Below are 15178 nucleotides of genomic sequence, written 5' to 3'. Positions count from 1 at the left end.
AATCACACAAAAGGTTAGGCTGTGAGGCTTAACTGCAATGTACGTGACTTACAGCAGAGACGGCTCAGATAGACATGTTGAGACAGACTAATTTTGGTACTATAGAAAGAATGAGGCCAACTAATTTATTTTGTTATCTTCAGTGCAATTTTCAAAACAGCCAATGTATTTTTTTTTTTATTTATTGTTATTGGCTGCTAGCTATTGGATATTTAATTGTTTATGCTCAATTCTCCTGTTTTTACATGATTACCTTTGCCGTCATCTAAAGTTCATCTTTAAAAACAATAATTATTTAACAACACTGCAATCTTTAACAAATCTCATAATGAATATCATTTTTCATACTGCATGTCAGGGGTCGGCAACCTATTGGCATGGGGAGTGATAATCACCGGCACATGACAATAGCTGAAGAGATGTACGCATTATGTTATAATGTTGTAGGTGTATCTACAGTGATTGATTTTTTTTTTTTTTTTTAATATATATATATATTTTTTATATTTAACAAGGTATAGACTTCGACTATAAGCCATATATATCGGTTATGTGACATAACATGAAAATATTTATCTGCTTGCTGGTTGAATTATCAGCTTATTTTGACTAGAATTTTGTTAAAAGAGTAAATTTAGGCATCACACTATTACAATGTACAATATAAAATATTAATATTCATTTTGAGATTTGCTAAAGATTACACTTAACAGTGTTATTAAATCATTAGTGTTTTAAAAGGTTAACTTTAAGCAAGCGTTAGATAATACATTAATAATGGCAAACTTAACCATAATGAGCATGAACAATTAAATATGTTATATTAGCCAATATATATCCAATATCACCAATTAATATCTAAATATTTAAACTAAAAATAAATCAATCTAATAACATACAGACACAAACCTCAACCTCATAGACCTATCCTCACATACAGAACTCCATAGGGAGAAAAAAAAAAACTCTCCCTGCCCTGGTCTGACAACATGATGTCAAAAATCATTCTTTAAAGAAAGTCCCACTGCTTCACTTCAACATTAATCAATCAAGGAGAAACACCCTGCCCACATCTCAGCTTACAGATCAATAAACATCTTCACAGGCTTCATGAGTGCAATCCCCCTCCCCACAGACCTCAGGTCTTGGCTCAGCTCTGTGTGGAGCACTCCGGAGCGAGACGTGCAAGGGCGGCGGAGTTTAGAACGGTCGCGCGGAGAGTTAATGAAGCCACACCAGTCAGCATGGCCGTCCATCTGTTTCCTTAATCCTCGTAAACATGAGCCACACTGAGATAGGGCGCTGGCCAACCCCATTGCTGTGATTTACAGACATTAAGGCAGTGCTCACTGGATGGACGGGCAGAAGGGGTTTGGAAGGGTGTTGGACGTGACAGCTTTTAGGAGATGTCCCTGTAAAGCTTTGCAAGTAGCTGCACCGTGCTCAGCTCACCTGCTAATCGGAGCAGAGAAGTGGAGCGGAGCTGAGTGAGCAGAAAGGTGAGAGTGAGGTCGGCCTTGCCGTCCATCTGTCCATCAGCGGGTAAGAGGCTTGGAGTACAGAAGATGGGGCACACACGTGAACACACAGAATATCCAAATATTACGCCAACAATACACGCCAAGATGCCAATCTAAATGCGATTAAGGTAAAGTGTCAAAAGTCACAGAGCAAAGCATGTTGGGTTTGCGCAAGTGAGGTGTGTGAAAACACACCTGATTGACAGGCCTTATGAACATGGCCTTGCTGTGAACCCCAGTTTAAGATACACTCCGCTTCACTGAACTGTCCAACTCATGCTCTCTCAATCATCCAATAACCTGTCAGGTTCTGCTACCTCTTGCACCCCTTTTAAACAGAGATTGTGCTGGTTCTCTCACATTTCAATTGACTTTGAGATGAACAATGACATGCTGTACCTGGTTATACATTTGTTGTCTTTGTTTACAACTTTAATGTGTTTTGAGAACATAATTTAACATCTAAAGTAATAGTGCTGGGAATCAATACAAATTTCCTGATTTGATTCCGATTCCACTTCTGATTTCAAATTCATGTGGGTATATTTCAGTTATAATATTAATTTTGCTTATTTTGTTCTGCTAATGTCATGAATTATACAGTACTTCAGACTCTACCAGTAATTTGTCTGTGAACTGTTCATAAAAAGAACTAACTTGTAAGAGTCCTTTGTTTTGGGAATCAGGATACACTGGTTGCACAATTTTTTGATTAACTAAAAATAATTGGTTTAAAAAAGCCATTAGCGCTTTTTTTTTTTTTTTTTTTTGCGTGCAGCTCATGAGGACAAATCAACAGAAACACTGTATTTTTATTGCATTACATTCAACAGAGACAGCAAGACGCTCACAATCGATATTGGGACTATTCAAATCAAGATCAAATCTATATTTTTCAGCCCTACAACATATTTTGGTTCAGTGTCTTCATGCAATCAGAAGCTGATTTTAATGCAACAGACTGACCAATAAAAATGTAGTGTCTGGGAGCCTTTGTGTAACGTGACATTTACGTAATGTCTGTAAAAAAAAAAAAAAAAAAACTTCTCTAAAAAAAAACATTTCTGTATCAGGCGTTTCCAGTGTAAACAGATTCCAGTATTGGTACATTTTTGCTTTACATCAATCTTGGAAGCCTGTAATGTTGTTGTTGTTGTTTTTAATGAAAACTTTTCTTGGTGTACATGTCCCACCAATTTATCCTGATTCACCTTCTTCTGCAGTGGAAATATGTTAAATGCTCAAGATTGGGCACCGGCTCCAGAAGTAGCAAACGGTCAGTGGGAAAGTAGCACCACATTTTGGGAGTCATGCCAGAGGGTGTGGAAGTGGTAACAACGCACTCCATAGGGATTAAGCATCACAATTTTTCCTGTTCCAGAACAAGTCCAGCAGTCAGGGTGCAGCCAAAATCCACGACACTCATTCCAAGGGCGTTGACTGTGGAACCAGGCCTCTTGGACTAGACATGACCTGCTTTGGATGAGTAAAGAGTGCCTGTCCAACGGGATCATGTGTAAAGGTCAAACACAATGCAGAAACTCCAGTGCATAAAACTTTTTACTGCATTGCTGTTGCTGTGAAACTCTATTTGAAGACCTCTATATATATTTATTAACATTTATACATTTCTCGAGTGTCAAACCCCACATTCCCATTTCCTGGTAAGGCAGAGTCAGGGCTGCTCTGTTACAAAAGCACATAGTGTGTGGCCTTTTACATGTGGCACAAAGAAAACTAAAGCGACGCCACAAGAGGACATTACTCTTTGGTCACACACCATCAGGCTGCCTTTACCAGCACGCCACACACACAGGGGACGTTTCGTTCCAGCACTTCGACATTGAAAACCAGCCGGTGAGCAAGCATGTGCGTGTTCTCGGGTGAGACATGCCACATCCCTCCCAAGAGGCCCCCTGCAGCATGCAAACCATGGTAGAACCCTAATAAAAGCCCCCTAGAGATCCTCAGCTCCCCATATTCAACTATCCCTGGGGCAGATGGGAGTCTTAATAGGCGTTAAACTCAGAGAGATAGGATTCTCCACACCGCCTTTCAAAAGGTAACTCCACTAACCCCCATCACAATAAAGGGGCCAGAAAGAATGAGAGCACATGAGGGAATGCGCAAACAGGAAATACAATGGACTAGTAAAAAGAACAAGAGAAAGGTGTTTGACAATAAAAAACAATTAAATACTGAAAACAGATGATGGCTGAAGGAATGCATAAATGTACATCTTTTTTTTTTCTTCTAAAAGTTGTTTCCAGCAATAATCAACAGCATTCTGCAGAATTGAATTTACCTTGAATATTCCTTTTTATCAGTGTACATTATCATTTCTCTTCTATGTGAGACAGAGAAAAACATATAGTCACACCTGGGCATAAACCACAGATTGGCTGAGGTCTAATCTTCAGGCATGGACCGGGTTGAACTTCCTTTGAAGGCTAAGAAGATGAGGGAAATCTCCATGGCCTCAGAAAGTCTCTCTTTCAAGGCAAAAAGCACAAAGCCAGGTGGACCGCAGGAGACCTATTCACGTGGCCCTGGCACCACCGCTTTCAGACCCCTGCCGAAAGGAATCCGACATGCTACCCAGACCCCCACAGACACCATCAGGGGGTCTGAGCTGAAGGCCCTTCACTCCTGATTTTTTATAACTCTTTTAACTTTCATATATTACTTTCAAGATCCTGATGCAAGCAGTCGGTTTGCCAGTCAGACTTAGAAAATAAGATTAGAGAACAAAAAAAGACCAACTTTACAAGTCACATCCATCTATCAATCAAAATGAGTAGTTATGGTTCTCTAGCCAGTACAACTCAAATTAAACTGTTTGACAAACTGAGCTCCTAGATGTCTGTCATGCAGTTGGGCTTGGAATGGAGCTACTGTATGCAGCAGTTGCTGGACACTGCCAGACACAGCAGCCTGGAGAAAGGCTGTCCGCCAAAGACACTGTTGGCTTGGCATGAGCCTCGGCTGCAGGTCTGGCTCATTGTGAATATTCAGGAGTTACAGTTTGCTAGAAAGGAAGTGTGAAGCTTGGAGCCATTATGTTGGCGTTAGCAAGAAAAAAAAAAAGATGGAAGACTTGGTCATATGTACAGTAAAGCCCCACGAATTCTGACTCAAGCATGTGGGTTCTCGGCAGTATTGTTTGTGAGAACTGAATCAGAAGTGTGACTATGAATGGAAAGCCGAGACAGGAAACACAAACATACACTGTCAGTCACTCCTTCATCGCCTAAAGGAGTTGCGAGCACACCGACCCCTCCTTCCTCTAGCCCTTCACCCCACAAACAACCCCACACACGGTGGCAGAAAAGAGTCCCATTCAGTTCTCTATTCAACCCTGGCACAAAGCCACCCCACTGAGTCATTCTTCTACGGACCCTGTCACTCTCCGCCCCTCCGACCCACCACCACCACCCAGCTGCCGTAAACCCGGGTGGGGTGAAGAGTCTCCTTCTCTTGTATTCTCATTCAACTATCCACTCCTCGCTTTGACTTCATTAAATTCTCTTTCTTTGCTTTCCCATCATTCACCCATTGCTTTACACACAATGTTCCCCCTCAACTTTCTCTGAACGGCTTCTCTGTTCCTCTAGTTCATGTATCCTTGAAGTCACCGTTCCTAATGCTGGTGCAAGTCCAATAAGTATTTTGCAATATCAGGTGGTCGTTATTGCATAATAAACCCAGATGATCAGAACCTTGAAGTGAAGCTGAAGAGGTTTATTTTGTGATAATGACCATCAGACAGTACAGTGCTTAACTGCAAGACTGCTTACCAAATAAATAAATAAATAAACAAAAAGACACATATTAAATATTGATTTGAACTGAAATTAGTTATCTAACCTAAATTAGAATAAAGCATCTAGTCCAATGAAACACGGAGGGGAGATGGCCTATTCAATTGCATAATATTATTAATCTGCAGTCAAAGTTGCTTTTTACATCGAACATTTTTTCTCTATTTTAAATCCAGCATGAAATGGAAGTTGCAATAGGCTTTTCTTCTCTATTATGGCGAATATCTGAGTGAAATGGCTTCTTGAATAATAAAAAAATAATAAATCATCCTCGGGAATTGACTGGATTGCAGGAAGCTGGGCGTTACTAACTAAATTAATGCAGATCTGATTCGTGTCTCTTCTAGCATTCTGGTGAAGATTTTATAAAAGTTAAACGTTTTTCAAAATAATTTTAACTACAGTGAACTATCCTGGTATAAAAAGACATACAGCAAAGTGATATGGCAGACATGAAAACAGCATGGTATGTTGCATGATCAACAGTGAAATGTACAATATAATGGTCATTATACATAAATATAAGACTGCTGAATGCAACTATGGACCAATCAGAATCAAGTAGTACAGAGACCCATGTAATAAATCTTTTTAACCTAGTCTCTTCCTTCCTCTCCCACACTCTCTCTCTCTCTCCTGTTTGTTCCAGATTTATGGTGGTGTACATGCACAGTATTGGCAAAGCATTAAAACTGTCCACCATTAATACAGAGAGGTTTAGGCATCGATAAGAACCTTAATAAAAACATCTCCACTCAACGATCAGCTCATCACATGCTCCTCTGTTGCTGTCCCTCACTCTTCCTCCTCCTCTTGCCCTGTCGTTGTCTTCTTCTCTCAGACTATGCCAGAGACTTAATGATGCTTGAATGCCAAAGCTTCTGACTCCTGACTTTTCACTCTCACTCTCTTTTTTTAATAAAGTCTATTTAAATGGCAATCCCTGGGCTCCATCTATCTCAATACATCTCTCTAAGATATATTTCTCTGGCTTCTTTATCTCTCCCTTTTACTCTTAAGCACTAGATGGATATGGCTGCACTTTCTGAAACTGTCTGATCTTCATGCTTCACACACACTTTCCCACATGGGTCATTCTGTGTACTAGAAACACAAAATCAACAGAAAAATCAAGTACTTGAGTATTTTGGGAGTGGGACTGAGAGTGTATTTTTTATCATTGATCAATGTACAGTAAATGTGCATCAGATAGAAGTGTTTGGCTGTTGAAGATCATCTCAATTTTAATCATGCTTTGTCAAGTTAAAAAAAATATGGATGCACAGATGTGCATGTACAACACCATAAATTTGCACCATAATTATCGTAAAAATACAGTAAAAATGTAATATTGTGACATATAATTACAATTTTAAAAAGTTTTCTATAATTTCATATGTAAAATACTATTTATTCCTGTGATGGCAAAGCCGAATTTTCAGTGTTTACTTTAGTCTTCAGTGTTACATGATCTCTCAGAAATCATTCTAATATGCTTAAAGGGTTAGTTCACCTAAAAATGACATTTCTGTCATTAAGTACTCACCCTCATGTCGTCCTAAACCCGTAAGTCCTTTGTTCATCTTCGGAACACAAATTAAGATATTTTTGATGAAATCCGAGGGTTTCTGAACCACAGATATGCTGCAACATCATTGCACCTTTTGAGGTCCAGAAAGCTATTAAAGACATCGTTAAAATAGCCAACGTGGCTACAGTGGTTCAATCTTAATGCTATGAAGCAACAAAAATAACTACTTTATTTAACAATTTTAACTGTTGTCATATGTAGTTGACGCAGTGAACACAGTTCAGAGCTTCCGTGTTCTTTGTCCGACCGCTGAATCATTATTTGCCGGCTCCTGAGTCAGCATCACACGCATGCATCGTGCTGCTCAGACGTAAACACAGAAGCCTGCCCTACGTTCACTATGTCAACTGCATTTGACAACAGTTCAAATTGTTAAATAAAGTCATTATTTTCGTTTTGTTTTTGCGCACAAAAAGCATTCTCGTCATAACATTAAGGTTTAACCACTGTAGTCATACGGATTGTTTTAATGATGTCTTTAATACCTTCCAGGACCTCAAAAGGTGCAATGACATTGCTGCCCACGCGTGGTTCAGATACCCTCATATTTCATCAAAAATATCTTAATTTGTGTTCCGAAGATGAACGAAGGTCTTACGGGTTTGGGACGACATGAGGGTGAGTACTTAATGACAGAAATGTTATTTTTGGGTGAACCCTTTAATATTTTTGTAACATTATAAATGCCTTTACTGTATATTTTTTATTAATTTAATGCAACCTTCCTGAATGAAAGTTTTTTTGTTTTGTTTTTAAAGTACTGACCCCAAACTGTTGAATGGTAGTGTATATCAAATACTGACCAATACAGATACATCATCAAAAAGTCACCTGACAATTCAGCATATAATCAAGTCAGGCAATAATGAAGCGCTACTAACAGCTCAACAAGTTTCTGTACCGACACTCACACCTGCATGCACAGACTACACATGTCCAACACCACTTCAGGAATCCACTGCATCATAAACAGATCACAGACACAACCATAGACTGCTTTAAAATATTAAAGAGGGCCACTTTACAGTGATGAATAATACAGTATGGGGGTGAGTGAAAAACCAGCGATCTCATTCAATGCCCTCTCCTCACCCCTCTCTCTGCCTCCCACAGTGGCCATAAAGTTAATGCACACCACAAGACTGGCAGTTCAGATCTTTGCCAGACCTCTCACCGATCCATGCATTCTTCTTTCCTTCACATTTCCCTTCCTCTAAACCTAATTACAAGGCTTACTGGTTCTCTTCCTACCTAGGTTCTCTCCTTTCTGCCTATTGTAGATTTTGCATTGAAAACTGAATTTTGCAATGAGTATCTTACATTACACAGCAAGCAAACTCGACCACAGATGAAAAATTCTCAGAGATAACCAATTATCCCCCCACGCCCTGGACTACCGGAGGAGAATTCCGGCAGCCTTGACTGGGAGGATTCTACATGTTATGCTCTCTAAACATGATGGGCATGCAAGAGCACACCTCCCTCCTTTTTCTTGACCTTAGGCACTTCAGCTTGACCTATTCCCGCCCACTTTTCTACGAGCGTTGCTGGCCACTGGGCCTGAACTTAATCCTCTTGAATTCAGAGCAGTCTCGAGTGTGTTATCTTCTCCAACTCCCAAAACACACACACGCGCACGCAAATCCAGACAGTGTGACTCCATTACGTACACAACAGCACACGTCTCTCTTCTCAATCCAGCTCAAGCGTGTACACAGGGATGTTCTGCCAAACAAACACACTTGCATGCATACACACACACACACACACACACACACACACACACACAGGGAGGAGAAAAGCTGATGGGGCAAAGGAGCCAGAAGTGGGTTCCTGGCAGTCTGGGTAATTAATGTGTATGTCAACACTAAGAGAGCTGTACCATACAGGAAATCTGAGCTCAGCACATCCACAATACAGACAGACAGGAGGGGGAGATGTACAATACAGGAATGGACAGAATGAGAGAGAAGATAAACGTTATCCATCTTGACTCTGATGTTTTATGGATGATATGAAATATGTGCTGGCATCTTCTCAACGAGAGACGGGCTTCTGTAAAAAACTACACTGTTCATGTATGCACAATGAGTTACTCACATACTGTATAGGGGAGACCAGGACAAATTGTCACACATTTATACAACAGTGAAAATTTCTCTGAGTGGGAATATCTAGTCATTTTCTGTATGTCTTGATTAAACAAAAAAGCAACTAAACATTTCCTTTGTTATTGTTTAGGACAAAAGATACAGATCACTGAACACATATCCATTAGCAGGGCATGTTGTCTCACCATAGTGTGTGGGCTAAGTTGTCACAACACGACAAAATTAACAGTAAATCAAGTATAAAATTGCAAAAATCTAGAAACTGATGTACAAAAACATCAAACCAATAAATATTTTAATCTATACATTTTATAAATGTATAACATGTAAAACATGTGTGACAACCCACCCATATAAATATCCACAGAACACAGTTTTCAGCTTTTCAGTTCAAATTCAAACCCTTATCGTTACTTTTAGACATCTTCCCTGTGTGACAACTACAGTTTCATCCCCATCAAAACCCTCAGGGCGAAATGGGCATGTTTTCTACAATGGACTCTTCTGCAGGTAGTTCATTTAGGGGAAGGACACTTAAACTATAGTACACATTCGTCTCCACATCTTAAGTTAAATCAACCTGTCCTTTTTCTTTCCGATTTCTCCTTCCCATTGGAAAACCAATCAGCTAAACTCTTTGAATGTGCAATTCCATGTCAATCTGATTACATATGTGGCCAGAAAGCAGAGAGGGAGAGAGATTTCTTTGACGCTTCATTGCTTTCTGTCACTTCTAAGGTCAGACAGAAGGCAGGCTAGCCTTCATGCAGAAACAATAACACATCACAACATGATCTACTTGCGAATATGTCTCCTCTGTATGGTATCTACGTATTATATCCATAACCTGTCATATATGTCAGCAAATGGTTTGGTTTTTTTATTATTTATTTTCAGGATGAGTATTTTAGAGGAATGTAGAACTTACTGCGCAGTCACTGCTGCCAAATCAACTTGGTTTCCTCCTAATTCTTCTGTACAAAGTCCTTATAAAACAGAATTGGGCATCTCATGACTTGTAGACTACATCAGTGAATACAACTGAAATCAAAATTAAGCTACGTTTGGCAAAATGTATTAGGCCACAAAATAAAGCTTTAAAAACATCTTCGGAGAAATGAATACCACCACTTGATCAAGAGCATGTGCTAAACGTAACCCTAAACTACATCACAACTGGAAAAGTAAAATAAAAGAGAGGAAGAGATTTTAAAACAGCACACTTTAATTCAGAACTCACTTTCTCTGCTTTCCCTCAGATGTTGTTTCCTTTTTGTACAAGGTTTATTTTTTTCTGTCTTTCAGGAGACAGGAAGGCATTGAGCTAAACCTTAATTACTCCATGAACACCAGGGGTTCTGCTTTTTATCCGCTGCTTGGAAGCTCAACATGGCAAGCAGAAAGAGAGGAGATCAACAGAATATTCCTCTCTGAAGAGAGAGAGAGAGATGAGTGCACATGCAGCAGTCACATCCCTTCATCTGGTTCTTAGTTTCCTATCACACTGCCTTACTACTACTAGATAGACAGAATCGCTGTGCAGGTTTTAATATTTAAATAAATTGAACAGTGCCACCTGTTATAATTCTGAGATAATGTATGGATAAATTTAGTAACGTGAAACAACAAAAGCCATTATTGAATGCATGTTTCTCCATAATTCCTCTATTAACGCTTCAGTCTCTTGTGCAAGGTTGTAGAAGCTTTTATGCAATGAAAAAAAAAAAAAATGTAATAGGCCAGAAAATATAGCTTTCTTTATAAAAGACCCATGAATCATCTGATTTTATATATATATATATATATATATCCTTGATGGTCGACAAATGTTGAGAAATACAGATCCTGCTTGACATCACTATTCACTATCAATAAACTTATCTGTGTTTTGGGTGTGTTTATACTCCTGTATGTCTAAATACTGAAGGTATTAGGAAGTGTTTTATTATTAATATGTAAAATTTCTTTAACTGAAAAAAGAAAAGAAAAAGAAAAAACACTGGCTCGTACCTGCATGGATCACAAAGGTTGCGCAGAGTACAACTAAACCGAGCAGGGGAGCGGGAGACTGGTCGCGGTGTATCCACGCCGAGAGCATCTTCACCCGGTCAAGCTACTGCCAAATTCCACCCAGGTGCTCTCGCTCCAGTCGGCTGAAGTCTCGCTGAATCCTCTGCGAAGGATACTTCAAACAGTGTGAAATGTGGAGGCGGGTTCCTCCCAAACTTCACAAACTTACAAAAAAAGACTGCAGCGTGGTTTATAATAAAACCTACTCACAGTCTGTTCCAGAGTTTCCCCAAATTAGGACGCGATACAATTTGAATTACAGTAACACAAACTGTTCATTTAGGCACACTGCAGTCCCCGTCCGTAGTAAAACGCAAGATAGCCAACAACCTGCGTAAAGTTCATCTCATTCACAACTCCACTGAACGCGTTTTCTCCGCAACTCTTTGAAAACATTGAATCTTCCGCGAGAGAATCGAAAACAAAAGTACTTGACAGCTTTATTCCTGCTGGGACGAGAAGAAAAAGTTGTCCGTAAGCGCTGAATATAATGCCATAGTTGTGAGATCTCCGCTGCTATCTGTGGAGCGCCATAGTCCTGACGCTGCCGCTCGTCTGAGTCTAGAGTACTGAGTGTAAACACACGAACGCGGGTATGAAGCGCGAGCCTCCAGACTCTCATCTCCCTTTAGCCAATCATCAGCCTTCACAGACCCACACTGAGCGCTGGCGAACAGAGACGCGAATTGAGATGTGAACGGAAACACGAAAAGCCCGGAGACGGACTCCAGGATTCACGAAGACGAAAAATATTTCATATATGAACAACAATGTTGTTAATATATAACTAAATGTTGTTACAACAACATGTAAATGTTGTTACAACACACACACACACACACACGTATATATTTTAATGATATAGCTTAAGGAAAATTATTTTATTAGTCATATTCGGGTTTTTTTTCTTAATCAAGGTGAGCTGCATTATTTTGCAATTAGTAGTAGTATTGTTGTCTAAATTGCCTATATTTTAACCATATAACTAAAGAAATTTGATTTAGCCTAGTTATGTATATAGCCATATCCAATTTTGGCCTTTCCCATGTAATTGCCCATCTTTAATTCTGATCTTCTATGATTATAATTATGATTAGGCTAATTAAGGGTGGTTTGATAATGAAGGATGGTTAACATTGTATTAATGCTGGATTTAGTATTAGTGTTAGTAACTCAATTACAATTCACAGTCATGCCTCCCAGCATTTTTCAATCTGGTTCAATCAGTGCATTAATGAAAGTGTTTTCAAAAGCACCACAAGAGGGAGACAGTTCCTATATGTGATTTTGAGTCATTTCAGATGCTGAATATAGACTGATTTTCCAGTGTGTCCATTTGGTTTCATTGCTACCCCTTGGAAGACTGCAGTCAAAGCTCTCTGGTTTTGGTTTTGTAAACAGGAGCTAAATGTAAATAGGTTATTCAAATTGCAATCCACTTACCAAAGGAAGCAGAATCTTTTGAACTGTAATTGTAATGCAGATAGAGGAAGACCATGTATTGGAGTCTGGTAAGGGCAGCAATTCCTGATCTGCAGGTATTGCTAAAGAAGACAGGGAAAAATGCTCTGTGAACAACAATTACATTTATATTTAATGAGAATTTAGACTAGTTTGTCAATGTTAAAGGGTTAGTTTACCCAAAAATGAAAATAATGTCATTTATTACTCACCCTCAGTGAGGCCTGCATAGCCAGCAATGACACTTCCTCTCTCAAGATCCATTAATGTACTATAAAACATATTTAAATCAGTTCATGTGAGTACAGTGGTTCAATATTAATATTATAAAGCAATGAGAATATTTTTGATGCACCAAAAAAACAAAATAACAACGTATATAGTGATGGCCGATCAAAACACTGCTTCAGGAAGCTTCAAAGCGTTATGAATCAGCGTATCGAATCAGCGGTTCGAAGCGCCAAAGTCACATGATTTCAGCAGCTTGGCGGTTTGACACACAATCCAAATCATGATTCGACATGACATTCATTATACTCCGAAGCTTCATGAAGCAGTGTTTTGATCGGCCATCACTATATAAGTTATTTTATTTTTTTTGGCACACCAAAAATATTCCCGTCGCTTTATAATATTAATATTGAGCCAATGTACTCACATGAACTGATGTAAATATGTTTTAGTACCTTTATGGATCTTGAGAGAGGAAGTGTCATTGCTGGCTATGCAGGCCTCACGGAGCCATCGGATTTCAACAAAAATATCTTAATTTGTGTTCCGAAGATTAACGAAGGTCTTATGGGTGTGGAACGGCATGAGGGTGAGTAATAAATGACATTATTTTCATTTTTGGGTGAACATTAAAATGTGTTTGCAGATCTTAAATTGAAAAAAAAAAAAAAAAATGTTGACATGGGTTTAATAAGGTACACACACAGCACTATCACTTTTACTTTTCCTCACCATATATCAGCTTAAATTCTTGGGATATGTAAATACGCTTTATTTACACTTGCTAAAGCAGTTAAAAAATGATTAAAAAAACATTCTGTGAAAACACATGCTAAAAATGGTGGGTAGAAAAATAATGTCTCGTTAAGAGTGTTAAACAACGTTCTTGCTAAAATGACTGTCTGGCAGTCTTTAATACAACCTTGACAGTTTACCAGTGATGAATCTCCTCAACTCTCCCTCTTCAGTTTCCTGAAACATGGATGTGTTCACAGTTTTACTTGATCATAAAATACTTTGACAAAGCACCAAAAGAGTGAATGATTGACATTCCTGTTTAGGAATCATTTAAAAATGATAACAGATTTGCAAGCATGACATACAGAATTACTTTGCTGCTTCTTTAATTCAATCCATAAGACGTTGCCACTAGCTAAACAAACTGTCGATTTGATACTCTGCCAGTGTCATCAGCAAAGTTCAGAGCTTACTAATGGAACACGGTTTGCTTTCATTAGTTCTCATGCATATCTCAAACGCATCTTCACTTACTGGGCAGATGGCAATTGTGATAAGATTTGCAGTGCTTCAGACTGAAAAATGTTGAGATTAATTGAAAATGTAACTCATGATGAGCCGTGTAACAGTGAGGTGAGAGAAGATAAGGAGTGAGAGGGATATAAGGAGAGGTAGAGAGTGACGGAACGGTGGGGGTAAATGGGATGAATAATGGAAGATGATGCTGTTCATTGAAGAGAGACAATGAGAACACGCACATGCTAATATTGTCATTATAAGAAAGATGCTCAAATAAATGTGTAGCACTGCTCACATTAAATGAGGTTTGTCTTTCAAATTTTGAAAAGCATACAACTTGTCCCTTAAATTCATGATGGAAAACCCTAAAAATAGTCTTTAAGTAATGGGATAACAGAAAATTATTTTCAGGAATTATCGAGCCAACCCAAACCACAGACTAATTATCCCTGCTGTGCCAGAAAGGAAGTCATGCCATAGATTTCAAGTAAAATATGTTTTCTTCTTCTGATCATAGTATACTATTAAGGATGGTAGCATCCATGTTCTCATGTAACACCATCATGTTCCCATGATGGTGTTACATTACAACTATGGACTGTATATATGAATGTATATATACCGCATAAAGAAAACTATATATAATATTTGAACCAGTGGTTTTGTGTATCAATACACACCCTTAGAAATATATATATATACATACACACACACACATTGTGGGAACCTTCCCCATAAAGGGAATAATGTTTTAATTAAAATATAAAAATGCAAAAATGTGTTATATTTAAGTATAGGTGTAGGATTAGGATACCTAGAAAAATAACTAGAAAAAAAATTATTAAATAACTAGAAAAATAATTAAATCAACATTTTGTTCCCACAAGGAAAAAACCTGACAAGACCTGCATTCTGTGAACCTCCCAATGGTCCCCATGAGGAAAATGACTAAATGATGTTTTAATTAAAATCTAAAATTGCAAAAAGCTTTCTGTGTGGGTTAGGTTTAAGAGTAGGTGTAACATATAGAAAATAATAAGCTCAATATGACAGCAATGGAAAGTCCCTGCAATAAGGTGTGCGTGGTTATCAGTATGACTTGCGAGTGATTCCATG

The 15178-nt window shown here is 38.6% G+C and overlaps 1 protein-coding gene across 2 annotated transcripts in view; it reads right to left on the bottom strand.

Moving 5' to 3' along the window:
• Nucleotides 1–12678, bottom strand: part of unc5b (unc-5 netrin receptor B) — a 60782-nt gene extending 48104 nt beyond the window's left edge. Inside the window, exon 1 of one of the 2 annotated variants that reach the window (XM_067385291.1) lies at nt 12557–12678. In XM_067385291.1, the coding sequence (XP_067241392.1) occupies nt 12557–12611 (55 nt within the window). In that variant the 5' untranslated portion in view covers nt 12612–12678. Of the gene's footprint in view, nt 1–11053; nt 11183–12556 lie in introns of those variants that run through there. The other variant, XM_067385290.1, reaches the window with a different exon arrangement.
• Between the last annotated feature and the right edge of the window lie 2500 nt (nt 12679–15178).

Source organism: Chanodichthys erythropterus, chromosome 5 (genome assembly GCF_024489055.1).
Source record: "Chanodichthys erythropterus isolate Z2021 chromosome 5, ASM2448905v1, whole genome shotgun sequence".
NCBI classification, from domain to species: Eukaryota; Metazoa; Chordata; class Actinopteri; order Cypriniformes; family Xenocyprididae; genus Chanodichthys; species Chanodichthys erythropterus.
Note: the sequence above shows the minus strand (reverse complement) of the source record. Positions and strands in the feature narration are given on the sequence as shown.